Genomic DNA, 13,471 nt, shown 5'->3' on the forward strand with positions numbered 1-13,471 from the left:
TTCATATCAACATGCTATTATCACAATTAGTTTTTTCACATACAGCTAAGTCAGTACTCCTCAATGTTCACTACAAAGACTACACCACAAATAATGCTCCTTAGCAGCTTCAGTCTTATTTTCTGTGTCTATATGCAACAGCAGTAAGCAGACAGATTTAGAAAAGCAACAGTACAGAAAGGAAAGAAACGATTTATGGATCTACCTGAGCTGTAAGAAGGGTTGCCAGAGATATGTCTGCTCGTTCTTCTGTAATATAGGTCCGTGGTTTGCCATCCCAGAGAGCACAGTCTTCTAAGTCCATTAACTTCACTTGTGATTTAGACAAACCTGGTGGACGAGCTGCTTGTTGCTGTTGTGGTGCTTGGCGCAAACTAATCTGTTTTGGAAGTATGTTTTCATCCAGAGCTGGCACCATGAAACTATCTGCTTGGTTAGTCAAACTGTTATTTGAGGCAGACTTTGCACCCTTTTCCCCTGATGCTGAAGAGTTCTGTTTCTGCTTTGCAGAAAAAGGTGAAGGTAGTATAGGCTTGTAAGATGATTTTACTCTGTTTGTAGATGTCTGTCTGTTTTGAGTCTTTGTCTTCCTAGAGGTAGATGACAGAGGAACAGCCTTGAATGTATAAGATGTTGATGGAATTATGGTGGACTGCTTCTTTAAAACACTGTCGAGTGTTCGCACATAGCTAGTGCTCTTAGTGGGAAGCTGATATACCACAGGAGAAGTGGGAGTGCTAGAAGACAATCCCATGCTTGTTTCCATCAATTTCCCTTCATTTTCCAGGTACTCATCCAGCTTGTCACTACAGAACGCTGAGCGATTCTTCAAGGAACCTTCTGAACTGCCGCCTAAATAAATAAGAAGCACTTTAGCTCCTGGGAAAATGTACTGACAAAATTTATAATAATTAAAAAATATAGAAGAGGTAAATACCTCTTTAAAAATATATATATACAATTCTTTTAGAAGAGTACAACACAGGCACACCAAATATAATCCACTCTGAAACACAGCCAGCTGTCTGAACAACTGTTTTTATGGAGATTTTACATGTATATTCATTCACAAAAAACAGTAAGCCTTCAACAGGCCATGCTTCTACTCAACTTTGTTTGTCCTGAATATCTAGCCTACCTGCTACACCACAATACATCTGGAATACCCCAACACAACAGTGTATATAAGTGCAGAAGGTACAGCATAAATATTTAATCTAAAGATAAAATTGGCAAATTGCCAAATATCCATTCCTCCCCGAGGCAGGGCAGAGTAATCAAGTATGTAAGGAATATCTACTCTAACTGGACTTAAAAATACACCGTTAGAAATTAAAATTACCCTAGTTCATTAGGGTCCCTGGGGCAACATAATACTGGAATTACCATACTTCCAAGTAAACTCAAAACTGACGAACAAACCCAAATTATTACAGCTTTGATCTGTTTTACACAGAAGGCTTGAGTGAAAAAACACATGTCTTTTTTTCTTACTCAGAGTAAGTCTCTCTTTTGTCTTATAAACCTCCATTCTGACCATGGAAGCAGGACCCAAAAATTCTTTATTCATGACAGTTTCAATATACAAAAAAATAAATCTCTCCTTAAGACACACACAATTACCAAATTGCAAGATCTATGGAAGGTCGAGAAAAAGGACATGTGTTGGAAATACGTACACTGATCTTTTTCTGGTTTCGTGTTTTTTTTTTTTGTTTTTTTTTTTTTTGGGGGGGGGGGGGGGCAGCAGTTTACCTTCATTTCTAGAAGCCCCATGAAGCTTTCCTCGCCAGCCTTTGATTTTCGTGACATCATTTGTCTTTCCTGTCCTGGAAACAAAAGGAAATCCGGTATCTGGAAAAGAAGAAAGCTAGCCTCAGTTTATGAGCCAAGCTTGATTGTATCAATGTCCTAGCAAACTCTGCCTTATTCCTTTTCAGGGACAGATGAACTGTAGTAAATCAAACAGCTGAATAAAAAGACTTGATTTTTGCCCCCCCCCCCTTTTTTTTTGAAATTAACAAAATACTTAACAAAGCCAAGCTTCCCGTAAAGTTCTGCTGCATGGCCATGCATCTGCTACCCATGCAAAAGATGTCATCTCCTGTATTTTCAGTTTTAGTCTCCTTAGCAATGGTGCAAGCAGTTGATTCCAAAACTCAAATGGGTGAATCAGCTAGTTAGCAGGCTAAAATGGAACAGGCAGGTTTTGAGCTGATACTACAACTTCTCTCAGCGAGGGAAGTAATCTGAGTCTCTCCTCTCAATTGGGCCAATGACTTTTATAAGACCTGTAGAAACTTCATTTAATGTTTGCTGTTCTGTCAAATTCAGCTGAGTGTCAGTTAGGCTAGAGACAGGGAATAATCACAGAAGGCAAACAGCGACATCTCTGTCAAGTTATCCATCAGTTCTGGAAGCTAAGTTGGAATGTAAAAATACTAATAGGGATCTGTGTGGCTGTTTTACATATTGCTAAGGCTAGAAATAATTGCGTTTTGACACCGAGCTGACTGAGGTCTTCTGAATTGAATCTCCCTCTTTTGCAGTGTAAACACAGCTGAGATGCAACGTCTGCCTCTTTATCAGCTCCCAAAAGCAGCACATTAAGAAAGATACAGTAATCAGAACATTAAAGTAGGAGGAAGAGGTTAAGTAGGAGAAAGATAAGCACCCCTATACTTTGTCCAACCAGTTTATTATTAAAAACAATATCTACCAACAGTATTAGAATCATAGTTGCAGTGTAATGAGAAATGCACTTGTTTGAATAGCAAATAAGTTTAAAAAAAGCACAATCTGTCAGCACTTTTGTAATAAATAATTATCATGAAGTTATAGGTTAGCCCCCAAGTGGCACCTCAAGCTCTTCTTCTGGAAAGTTCTGATACTCGGCTCTGTGAAGGACAACTTTTTTTGTTTTGCATGCGAGCAATATTAGAGAAATATAGATTGCTCAGGCTTTTTCTGAGCAAACCGAGTTGTTAATGTGTACATTTACATTTAGGAAATCCAGTTACAATAGACAAAACATGCTAGTATAAAATACACTAGACAGATACCATTACTGGATCACAACCATCACAAAAAGGGAAGGCTGAAGACAATCTGGCCAGAATTACTCAGGACTCCTTGGCCAGTAACCACATAATGATTTAAGGAAGCTCTCACATTTTGTCATTTTAATACTTGCTTTAATCTCTTTAAGATATCAAGTTCAACAAAATGGCCACTCCTGCCTTCTGATCATTGACAATAAAAAGGCAATACTTGAGATTTCAGCAAATTTATATTCTACCCACCTGGAGAATTGGGATTGGTTCCTGGATAGCTCCACAAAGAGTAATTTGAGTATGAAAGAGGAAGCTGCACACCCAAGTATTTCAAGTCAATGCTCATTGTTGGGTCCACAGAGTTCAACTTCAGTCCCACTACAAGAGGCAAGTATCAGTAAATGTCTCAATGCAGCAAGGTGTTAGGAAAAAGAAAGTCAAGATATTTACTAAAAAATAACCCATTAAGTTATATACAGGGTTTTCTAGCATTCGCTCACCATTTTAAGAGACTTGAAAAAGAGCATTAGTGACTATAATTGTTACTTATACTGCATTTGCAGAGGGTATGAATTAAAAAGTGTTTTAGGGAATGGGAAATCAAGAAAAAAATTTAATTACTTTTCATAGTTTTCTTGATTACTATTAAAGTTTCCACAGAAATTTATTAAGCAAGGTGCCAGTGTTGTAATAATTCTCACAATAGAAGTTTTTGTTTGTTTGTTTTTTGAAGAAGTTAGCACTGTTTACATCCTTGAAGGCTGGAGTTACTGCCTGAACCCAATTCAGCTGACTATTTCGCATTTCATGTCACTACATAAACTATCAATCCTGCCAGTGGTACTACACATGCCCTTCTCTACTGAACGCCATTCTTGTGCAAGAACATATACCACACACACTTCAGTTTCAACCAGCAATAAGAGCCAGGAGCAAATCACATTTTAGTTCTGAAGAAGTGTGTGTGTGTGTTTGGAACTTATGATATAAATAAAGTTGTAGTCAGACAGCGCTCTCAGGACTAGTTCATCAAATGATCCAGATCTCAGTAGGATATTTTTTTTCCAAGCTTGGCACTTTTTTTTTTTAAAGCAGGAGGAAAAACAGCTATAAAGAAACTAAACAATCCATGTTGTTGATGCCACCACAAATGCTTAACTGCCTACAACACCTCCCTTCATCAACTCCCCGAAAATACTCAAACTGAAAGACTTTACCCAGTCACAAAAGCTATCTTTATCCATGGCAAAACAAATGTAGATACGGAAATGCTGAGGAAAAAAACAAGCTAGTAAATTTGACTTAGTACCTTTTTCAGAAAACATTGTTACACTGAATTCAAGAAAGTACTGTTGTCAATCAAATTCAGCTCGCAGTCTGGAGTTCAGAACATCTCTTTTGGTTTTTAGCTATAGAAACCTACAAATGTTGCTCCTGTTGCCAACAAGTCTGAAATTCATGTATTAAATATGCGAGTTTTGAAACTGAAACTGTATGAACTGACAAGGCTCAGGACACATCAAGTAGTATTTGCACATACAGCAGAAGCCTTGTTTTGGTGGTACACATTTATGTTCATAAGTGGCAACACAGTGACCTGATTACTGGCAGCCTGAAAACAATCACCATGGAACAAATCTCAGAGATGGTTGTTTAAACTGATACCATTATCAAAGACAGTCTAGTGAGATATAATTTTCAAATCTACATAGGGAAAATGAGCAGCAAGCAAGCCAATCTAGCATTTTGTATAAAAACATGTCAACTGCAAAATGTCAAGATGCCATCTATTTCTTTTCAAACTGTATTTAAAATAAAGTGGAAAGCATACACAGTTTATTTTTCTTGACACTACATTTGAATTATTCTGTCATCTTCAAAAACAAGCCTAGCTTTGTTTAACACTCAAACAAAAATAAGAACATCACTCATACAGAAAATCTATTATTTCAGTTTAGGATCATGAAGTAAAAAACACCCAGACAAAAACCAAGAGGATGACTCCAACAAGTGCAACGTGGAATGAATGCAGACAGCCTAAAGAGAACAAATGGTAACAGTAAGTATTATGTCAGTACAGACATCACCACACATGACACAAGAACAATCACTTTTATTGATTTCTATCATCTCCAGAGTATTGCTAATTTTCAGTTGCTGTAATCAAATAGTAGCAAATGAAGAACCTTAAGAACTTTCTTCTCTCCATCAGATGCAGCTGCTAAATCTGAAATACCATGCATGACAACAGTGCCTTTGATTTCCAGGAATATGATAAGGGATTCAAATTAGCTCAGATAGAAGAGGCATCCCATAGCACTGCAGTACTCCAGCAGGAGCCTTCCTTCTAACATGCTTAAGTTGAATTCCCTTCTTTCTGAAGCATCTTATTCCTGCAGTCCTGGTGCCTCAATCAGCATTCTCTTAACTTCACAAATCAACAGCCATTGTGGGGTTCAGGTACAACCCCAACACATCATCAGTGAATCTCAAAAACAAACTTAAGCTTCTCAACTACATTTTCCAAAACCAAAAGCAGAGTTAACATTTGCTATGTCCACTTGCCAAACTGCAGTGAGGACAAGAAAAACAGTAAGGCATTTTTTAGAAAAAAATGGGTGAAAGCACATTTAGAAACAGGCACTTCACATCTTCCAGACAGGAGGGAGCCATGCCTCTGCCTGTTTTGTGGTAGATGACAAGGAGGTATTAGTCACGATCTGCGGCCAAGAAATTCTGGAGAACAAGTATCGGAATCAAGAGGGCTAATGAGGCTGCACCAAGCTTCAGGAAGCTACTTAGAATCAGTATGGCTGGAAAAGATACAGCCCTTAAGTTTGGCCTAGAGGCACTCCCCAGCCGCCTTCTTATGTCTTATTGATGATGATGGGGGCAGGGGGAGAAAGAAGGAGGAAAAAAACCCCAACAATCCCTCTCTCCATTAACATCATGTTCCTTTCCTGATCTCAAGTTTGCAATGGAAGGCAATAGATCTGTAACTTTTTGCAAGGTGAAGGTAATCTGAATAAAGATTAATTCCAGTTCACATGCAGCAGCTGAAGTCTACCAACAAAAGTACATGTATTGCAATTCACTTCACAGCCTGACCAAATTACATCTGTACCTATCTGGAGTAATGCTCTTGCTTGCAAACAGTCTTCACATAACTTCTTTTCCCTCTAAAAATTAGACAGCTGAGGGTCATTCTCTTCATTGCTGAATTTCAACATCTAACAGGCTCGGCAGATTACCATCCAACACGAAATGATGTTCACAAGCATTAAGAAAGTCAAAATTCTTCAGACCTCTTTTTCTTAGCCTGATGCTTGACTTTTCTTGTCCATTTTGTAATATCTGTGAACTGCTCAACACCCTTCAGAAGGTACCACACACTTTACCACCACTCATTTACAAGCTGGAGGAAAAGCATGTGGGTTTTACACATTCCCAGTTGCAGGATCATCTCACGAGTAAAACAGCCCTCGCTAGTGTTGTGGTTGCCAACGTACCATAATTTCGTTATACTTTTCTTAGGTAGATAACCTCCAGGAGGCCCGCATTATAATCCTAAAAAGCCTTAACACTGCTGTAACATTTGCTTAGTGCTGTATCTAGCACCACCAGCAGCTGACCACACAAGGGATTTTACTACCATTTTTGAAATATGGCAACACACGCAGACCTGTGAGGGCAGGTTGACCAATGAGGTCAATAGAAAATAGGGCCACCTGCCTCCTTCTGGAATCATGGGAGGGGAAAACTGCATTTAGAGATCCATGATATGAGTGTCAACGCTGATGCTATACCACCAAGGTACAACCTGGCTGGAGATGGATTATCTTGTTTCATCCCTACCACGTCCAGGACAGAGCTCTTAAGAGTTCTCTACTACCCTTCCTATGACCACTTTGCCAAGGTGGAAGACAGGAATGTCAGCTCAACACTAGCAAGACGCAAAGGCACCCTTTTAGATGGTTGCAAAAAAAGAAAGGCTAGTTCTCCTCACATCCCATGCATAAACCATTCAAGACAATCCAGGGTTCTTCACAGTAGAAGCTCTGTGAGGACCCAAAATAACTAGTATCAGAGTCAAGATTGGTTATTTGGAGTCTTAATCCCTACAGCATTAAAGCTGTATGTTTGAAAAATTCAGGGCCAGAACCTCAAGAACACAAGGTACAACACTTCCATTCAGGTCAATTTCTTCATGATCTCTTCTGATGCCTATATTAATGCCATCGGTCTCAGGACTACTATTCCTGAAGACTTTCAACATCATCAGTAAAGAGAACATTAAGTTCTGCTGTGTTGATCCTTGACTTTCTTCCAGCTGACCTCAGGATAATATTATATATAAATAAAAGATCACAAGCTAGAAATACCTTGCTTGGTCCTCTTATGTGGCTAGTGAACCTGGATCTACAGTGACTCAAAGAAATACAGACTCAGACATAGCAAGTGTAGTCTTAGTGAAGCGTTTCTGGATCTCTAGCTCCTCTACTACCAGGAAGTGGCTATTTTCTATGGAGAAGTAAAATCAACTCAATATGCTCTCTACAAGGATTAGCAAATTATGAAACAGGCATTGCCTGAAGTCTGAAGGCTCAACGTCTTCTGCAAGAGGTATATAATGACATGCAGCCTCTTGCTCTGGTGATGGAGATTCAGGATTCATCTTTTGCCTCCTCCACCTCTTCTAGTTTGCAACATGAGTGTGTGAAAACAAAAACATCTTTATTGGCTGACTGAACTTTTAAAGCCTCTAAGAAAAAAAAAACGGGTCAGACACCACAGATTCTCTCTCATTGCCACAAGTGGCAAGAGGGAAACTGACAGTTTCACAGAAATTTCCTTTCATACTCTCACATTTGTACATACACACCTGTACACTTTCCTGCATTTGAAAAAAAACGAACAACCAAAATCAGATCCCAGCTGTACTGGGCATACACAGTATTACATCCAGAAGGAAATTATCAACTCAGTATGATTAAGTATAATATACAACCAGGTGCAACAATATGTACACTGCCTGCTTACCTTCCTGAAGGCTAGGATGTATTACTTGCTTATGCCTCAAGGTCTTCAGCTCTTCCATCAACTCCTTTTCCAGTACTTGTATTCTTGCTTGACAATCTAACTCAAAAAATAAAAAAGAGAGAACATATAAAAAACATTTACCATGCAAAAAATTGACTTAAATGATTAATTTTCCAGCGTGTCTTTACAAATTCCCTTATTGCAGGGAATAGCCACTTAAAAAAATACAAAAATGTACCTGGATCATTTGTAGTCAACAAGGGAGCCTGAAGATTCTGCGACTCTTCTCCTCCAGCTCTATCAACAGTGTGAATGTCAAGAGCTTCCTACATACATAAAGAGCCTTGAATAAGTATAAGATACCTTAAAACACTGACTTAGATGCAAACTAGGCTACATCAAAATATCACCCAAACATTCAAAACACGAGATTGTTTAATAAACAAGCATGCATTCTTTTACACAGAACTCTAGATCCCACTATTGCCCCCCAAGTTGCTAACAAGTAAGAAAATGTTATGATTAACATAGGGAGAAGATAAGAACAGATTTGGAAAGAGGCCATAAATCTCAAAACTTGGTTTAAAAGAAAATATACCTTCAGCTTATAAGTAGAAAGGGCTTAAAAATGAGACATTATAGAAGGTTTTGAATTTTACTCAAAACAGTTAGGTTTTACCTTTGATGCAAAGGACACAAAGAGGACTCCGTCAACATCTTCAAGGTCCGGCTTAACATCTGGAAGGATACTCCCAGGCCCAAGAGAGCTGTTCTTGCTCGTTATTACAGTTTTCCCTATACCTTTAGGTGGTCGACCAGCCTTGGAAATTTTCAGTTTCCGTGGCCTTCCTCTTTTAGTTGTAACTGATGATAGGGTGTTTTGATTGCTACCAGAGCCTTTCAGGGACATAGGATTTTTCAGTATGCCAGGCCTTTTTCTTCCACAGATCTCTTTCGCTGAAAAGTGACAACTTACTGAGCCCCTGAGATTAAAATTAGGTGATTTAGATAGACCCCACTGGGCCTCTCTGATTGAAGAGTATTTCTGTGACATTTTACCCCCAGAAGATTGTTTTTTCATAACTAACTCCTCAGTTACAGTAGCTGTGCCTGAGCAAGAGCCTTTGTGATTTTCAAAACACACAGGTAAGGAATCCAGTATTGCACTCAAAGGGGATTTTTCCTTCTTGCAAGAGGAGAGCATGGTCTGTGGCAGCTCAGATATCTTCACTGTGCTCTTTGTGACTGCACAAGGTTCCAAATAGACCACAGGCATCTTCCCACTATCCAGTTTTAACATTTTTGCTTTGGCAACACCTGAAGGACTGGTTAGCACACGCTTCCTAGACCTGAATTCTCCATCAATTCCATCTGTTTCACTGCGTCTCATCAGGTGTTTTTGTAGGATGGGATCTTCATCATCAGTGTTGGAATACTCATCGGTTTCTTCATCTGTGTCTTCCTGCTTCACACTTATTCCTTGTGTGCAAATACTTGACTCATAGTTGTAGTCATCTACTGGTTCCTCTTTAATGACTACATTAAAGTGTCCATTTGGGTCCAATGGGGATGCCACACGGGAACTGCTTTCGTAACTGCTAGCAATGGGACTGGGGTGGGAGGGAGGCGACAAAAACAAAACACAACACAAGATCTTTATCAAATCCCTTCCTTTACCAAAATTCCATCATCTCCCATAATCCTTGGCTACATATTGTAAAAAACTTTCAAAATGGTCTGAGACATGCGTCTGTTAAATAAGCTGTCATTTACAAGCTTACATTTTTAAAAGTAAGCGCTCGAGAAAAAAAAAAATTGCCATCATTAAAAACAATCCAACCTCTTATCTGAAGGCAGCAGCACAATTTCCTTCCCTAGTAATATCAGGGTGACATTTGCACCTTTTCCTATTTGAGACTCAGCGTGAACTCATGCTAAACGATCACATTTTAAGTGCTCGGAAGCGGCCTTAGTTTTCTGTGTATCTCATTAAGTCACCATACTAAAGCCACTGTGCTTGCAAATAAGAAGCCAAGTGAGCGCTTAATGCACTTCACTTTACATGATTTAACTAAAGTTTTAGTTAATTCATCCCGAAGCCACATACAGACAACCACTAAATTCAACTGTTGTTCAAACACTTACAGAATGTTAATATCCTATTGAATTATGCTCCACCTTCCACTAAGGCTGAGTATTAACCTAACCAGAATTTGACACACCATGCATTAGATACTGAAAACTAACAGTGCAGCCAGTTACGCTCCAATGATGGGCTTCTTTGAGGGACAGACAAATCAGTCAAAAAATTGCAGTCAGTTTTAAGTGCATCAGAAGCTGGCTCCTCATCATAAGAGGAAACAGCTAAGATATGAAACCAGAAACTCATATCCACAACAAATGTCAGAAAATAATACTCAGAGCCTATTGACTAAACATATCAGACAGTATTCTAATACTCCCTTTATATATATTTTGTAAGATACTATAAATAATTTTCATAGAATCATAGAATGGTTTGGGTTGGAAGGGACCTTAAAGATCATCTGGTTCCAACCCCCCTGCCATGGGCAGGGACACCTTCCACTAGACCAGGTTGCTCAAAGCCCCATCCAACCTGGCCTTGAACAGTACCAGGGATGGGGCATCCACAACTTCTCTGGGCAACCTGTTCCAGTGCCTCACCACCCTCACAGTGAAGAGCTTCTTCCTAATATCTAATCTACATCTAGCCTCTTTCAGTTTAAAGCCATTAGCCCTTGTCCTATCCTATTTTAATTATGTTAAATTATTATTCAAATTTTTAACCTTATGTTATTAAAATATTATTAAAAATAACAATATTTGTTAATGTTAGTTAATGCTAACATAATTTCAAACATAAAATCATTATTTTAATAACAATATATTATATATAAAGGGAATATTGAGATAGATAGATGTATATATAGTGCATATTTTTTTATAATTATTATTATTATTATCCATCTCCACCCCTTTAAAGAATGACTGTGCTCTGTTGAACCCCTGGTTGGGATTGAGGGAGGGGCAGATGTGGAGGGAGAGGCTGCTTCTGCCTTGTATAGACTGAGGACATACTTAAGGGAGAAAAGCTGGGACACACAGCAGTCACAACATGGAGTTGGGAGTCTCCACCTAATGAAGAAAGACTGCAGTGTTAAAACAGGAAGCAGACAGCCAAGACACAGATTTATATATTTACATATAAAATTCCTAAGAACAAGACAGAACCTATCTAGAAAACCTGCTGCAATTCAGAAGGATGCTAAGTAACCAGAATTAAGCTTGAAGTAAAAAACTGCCTTGTGAGGGAATAGCAGGCAGTGGGAGAGTGGCATTCTAGTCCTGTTTTTTCTACTGTCTTCTCTAGCCAATGAGTTTCCTATTAGAACATTTCTAGCATTCATTTAATTAAGAACGTCAAATGTAAGATTAAAGAGCCTTTCTTCTTCACTGAGTTTACTGTAAAAGAAATTCTAAGACAATCCACTTAGAGGTTATAGGCAACTCAAAATCCTGTCACATTACAGTTAAAGGTTCATTCAGTACAGCAGATCCACAATTAGAGTCAATGCTATTAAGATCTGAATCATCTACTCCTCTACCTTAAATTTCTCTAAAATAAAGAGACCAAAAAACCTAATAAATTTGCTGGCCAGGAATAAATTTCTCATTTGAGTTCTACTGTTTCCAGTTGGAAGCCCACTAAAGCCTAGACTTACATAGCCATCTTCCTTTATCTATTGGAAGATGTGTATACTCAAGCTAAGGATTACCTTTCTATTAGGGATCTGGGCAGTATCCAAAACAAAGAAACCCTGTTGTAAAAAAATGAAATTTCTAGACACAAACGTTACTCTGCATATTGCAACCATAAGCCAGATGGTGACAAGGGTGGGTGAAGTATCACCCACGTATGTGTATGTATGAGAAGATCAAGTATTTGCACAAAAGGCTGAGCAGCATTTTTCTAGATAAATTCAGATGCAATTATCAACTTTTCAAACAACAAAAAAGTTCTTTTTAGCACTGAAGTAATTTCATTTGGCCCTTAGTTTGTGAAGTCATGTGCAACATAAGCAGTCACAGAAACTGCCCTTCCTATATCCTATGGGAAGATGAATCACGCACGTTTGTCCTCTCAGAATCCACAGCTTAATCTGAGATCAGGTAAAAATGGTGAAATAATGTCTTAACTAGCTCTTTCTTCACCTGACATGGAACAATGCTCATATTTAAGCAAACTTCTTTATACCCCAAGTAATGTATTTGGTACCCTCGCAATAAAACAGTAAAAGCAGAGAAAACGCTTTCTTGCATTTTACCAAATTAAAAACCATTTAGCTGCTCATTTATTTAAAGTACTGACAAATATGGTTGTTTTTTTTATGGATCATTTTAAAATATACCATGGAAAAAAAAAACCAAACTTATTTCTTTTGTAATTAACATAGCAATCTGTGGCTGAGGTTTGAAGGATGATCACTTGCCTTCCTCTTCCAAAAGGAAGGCAAGGAGAGAAGAAAAGTAAACTGTCAGGCTAAACACAAGACAACTAAATTAGAAAAACAAGGCTATCAGAACATTAAAAAATCCCACAGTATTTGTATTTTTGAAGCAGGAAATTCAAAAGACCCTGGAAGGGAGAAAGGGTACATTAGCCTGCAACACTTAAGAACCCATAAAGTTTGCTTGTGGTTCCCTCCATGGCCCCAACATCTGAGTGGTTCCAGGCATAAACATTCCTATAGAAGTGTCCACAACACACATTAAACATTTGTTTTCTTTACAATCCACCTGATGAAACTAAACATACTACCAGGCCACAGGAAAAAAAACCATACAACCATGTATAAAGAAAACAGTCCTTTATTTCCAAAGTGTGCTAATACCTCAAGATTAAAATTATTCTCAGCTATATGCAACCTTTTACATAGTTCCATTCTCAAAAATATCAGAAAAATTGAGCATTGGTGGGAAATATCAGATACTACAGCACTAGGAACTCCATTTCCTTTAGTGAGCATTATCTGAGAGGCAGCAGTTCCCAACTTCTGACTCTCACCCAAACCTAAACTCAGCAGAAATCACTATCCTGCATAAAAGCAAGATAGTGCCTATCAAGTACTAGTAATAGCTTGCCTATGACAGGAAAAAAAAAATTAAAAAATCACCCAGTCTTGATTAATATGTAAATATTAACATGTCTAGTTTGATAAAGAAAAATGCCACTCACTCAACACTGTCCCTGAAAGGCTGACATATTTATGAACAGATCTCAACTGCATGGCATGAAAACACTGTGAACAGATCTGAAGGAAAAAGGAGAACTCATGTTCTGAAAAACTCCAGTACAT

At 38.3% G+C, this 13,471-nt stretch overlaps 1 protein-coding gene across 12 annotated transcripts in view; it reads right to left on the reverse strand.

Moving 5' to 3' along the window:
• Nucleotides 1-13,471, reverse strand: part of MGA (MAX dimerization protein MGA) — a 65,931-nt gene that overhangs the window by 36,084 nt on the left and 16,376 nt on the right. For 11 of the 12 annotated variants that reach the window (XM_075030683.1, XM_075030687.1, XM_075030686.1 and 8 more), the window contains exons 3-8: nt 8,773-9,703; nt 8,332-8,419; nt 8,094-8,189; nt 3,303-3,431; nt 1,756-1,854; nt 206-852 (exon numbers count right to left, since the gene is read on the reverse strand). In XM_075030683.1, the coding sequence (XP_074886784.1) occupies nt 206-852; nt 1,756-1,854; nt 3,303-3,431; nt 8,094-8,189; nt 8,332-8,419; nt 8,773-9,703 (1,990 nt within the window). Of the gene's footprint in view, nt 1-205; nt 853-1,755; nt 1,855-3,302; nt 3,432-4,181; nt 5,091-8,093; nt 8,190-8,331; nt 8,420-8,772; nt 9,704-13,471 lie in introns of those variants that run through there. The other variant, XM_075030695.1, reaches the window with a different exon arrangement.

The sequence above is a fragment of the Buteo buteo genome, chromosome 6, assembly GCF_964188355.1.
Source record: "Buteo buteo chromosome 6, bButBut1.hap1.1, whole genome shotgun sequence".
Taxonomy (NCBI): Eukaryota; Metazoa; Chordata; class Aves; order Accipitriformes; family Accipitridae; genus Buteo; species Buteo buteo.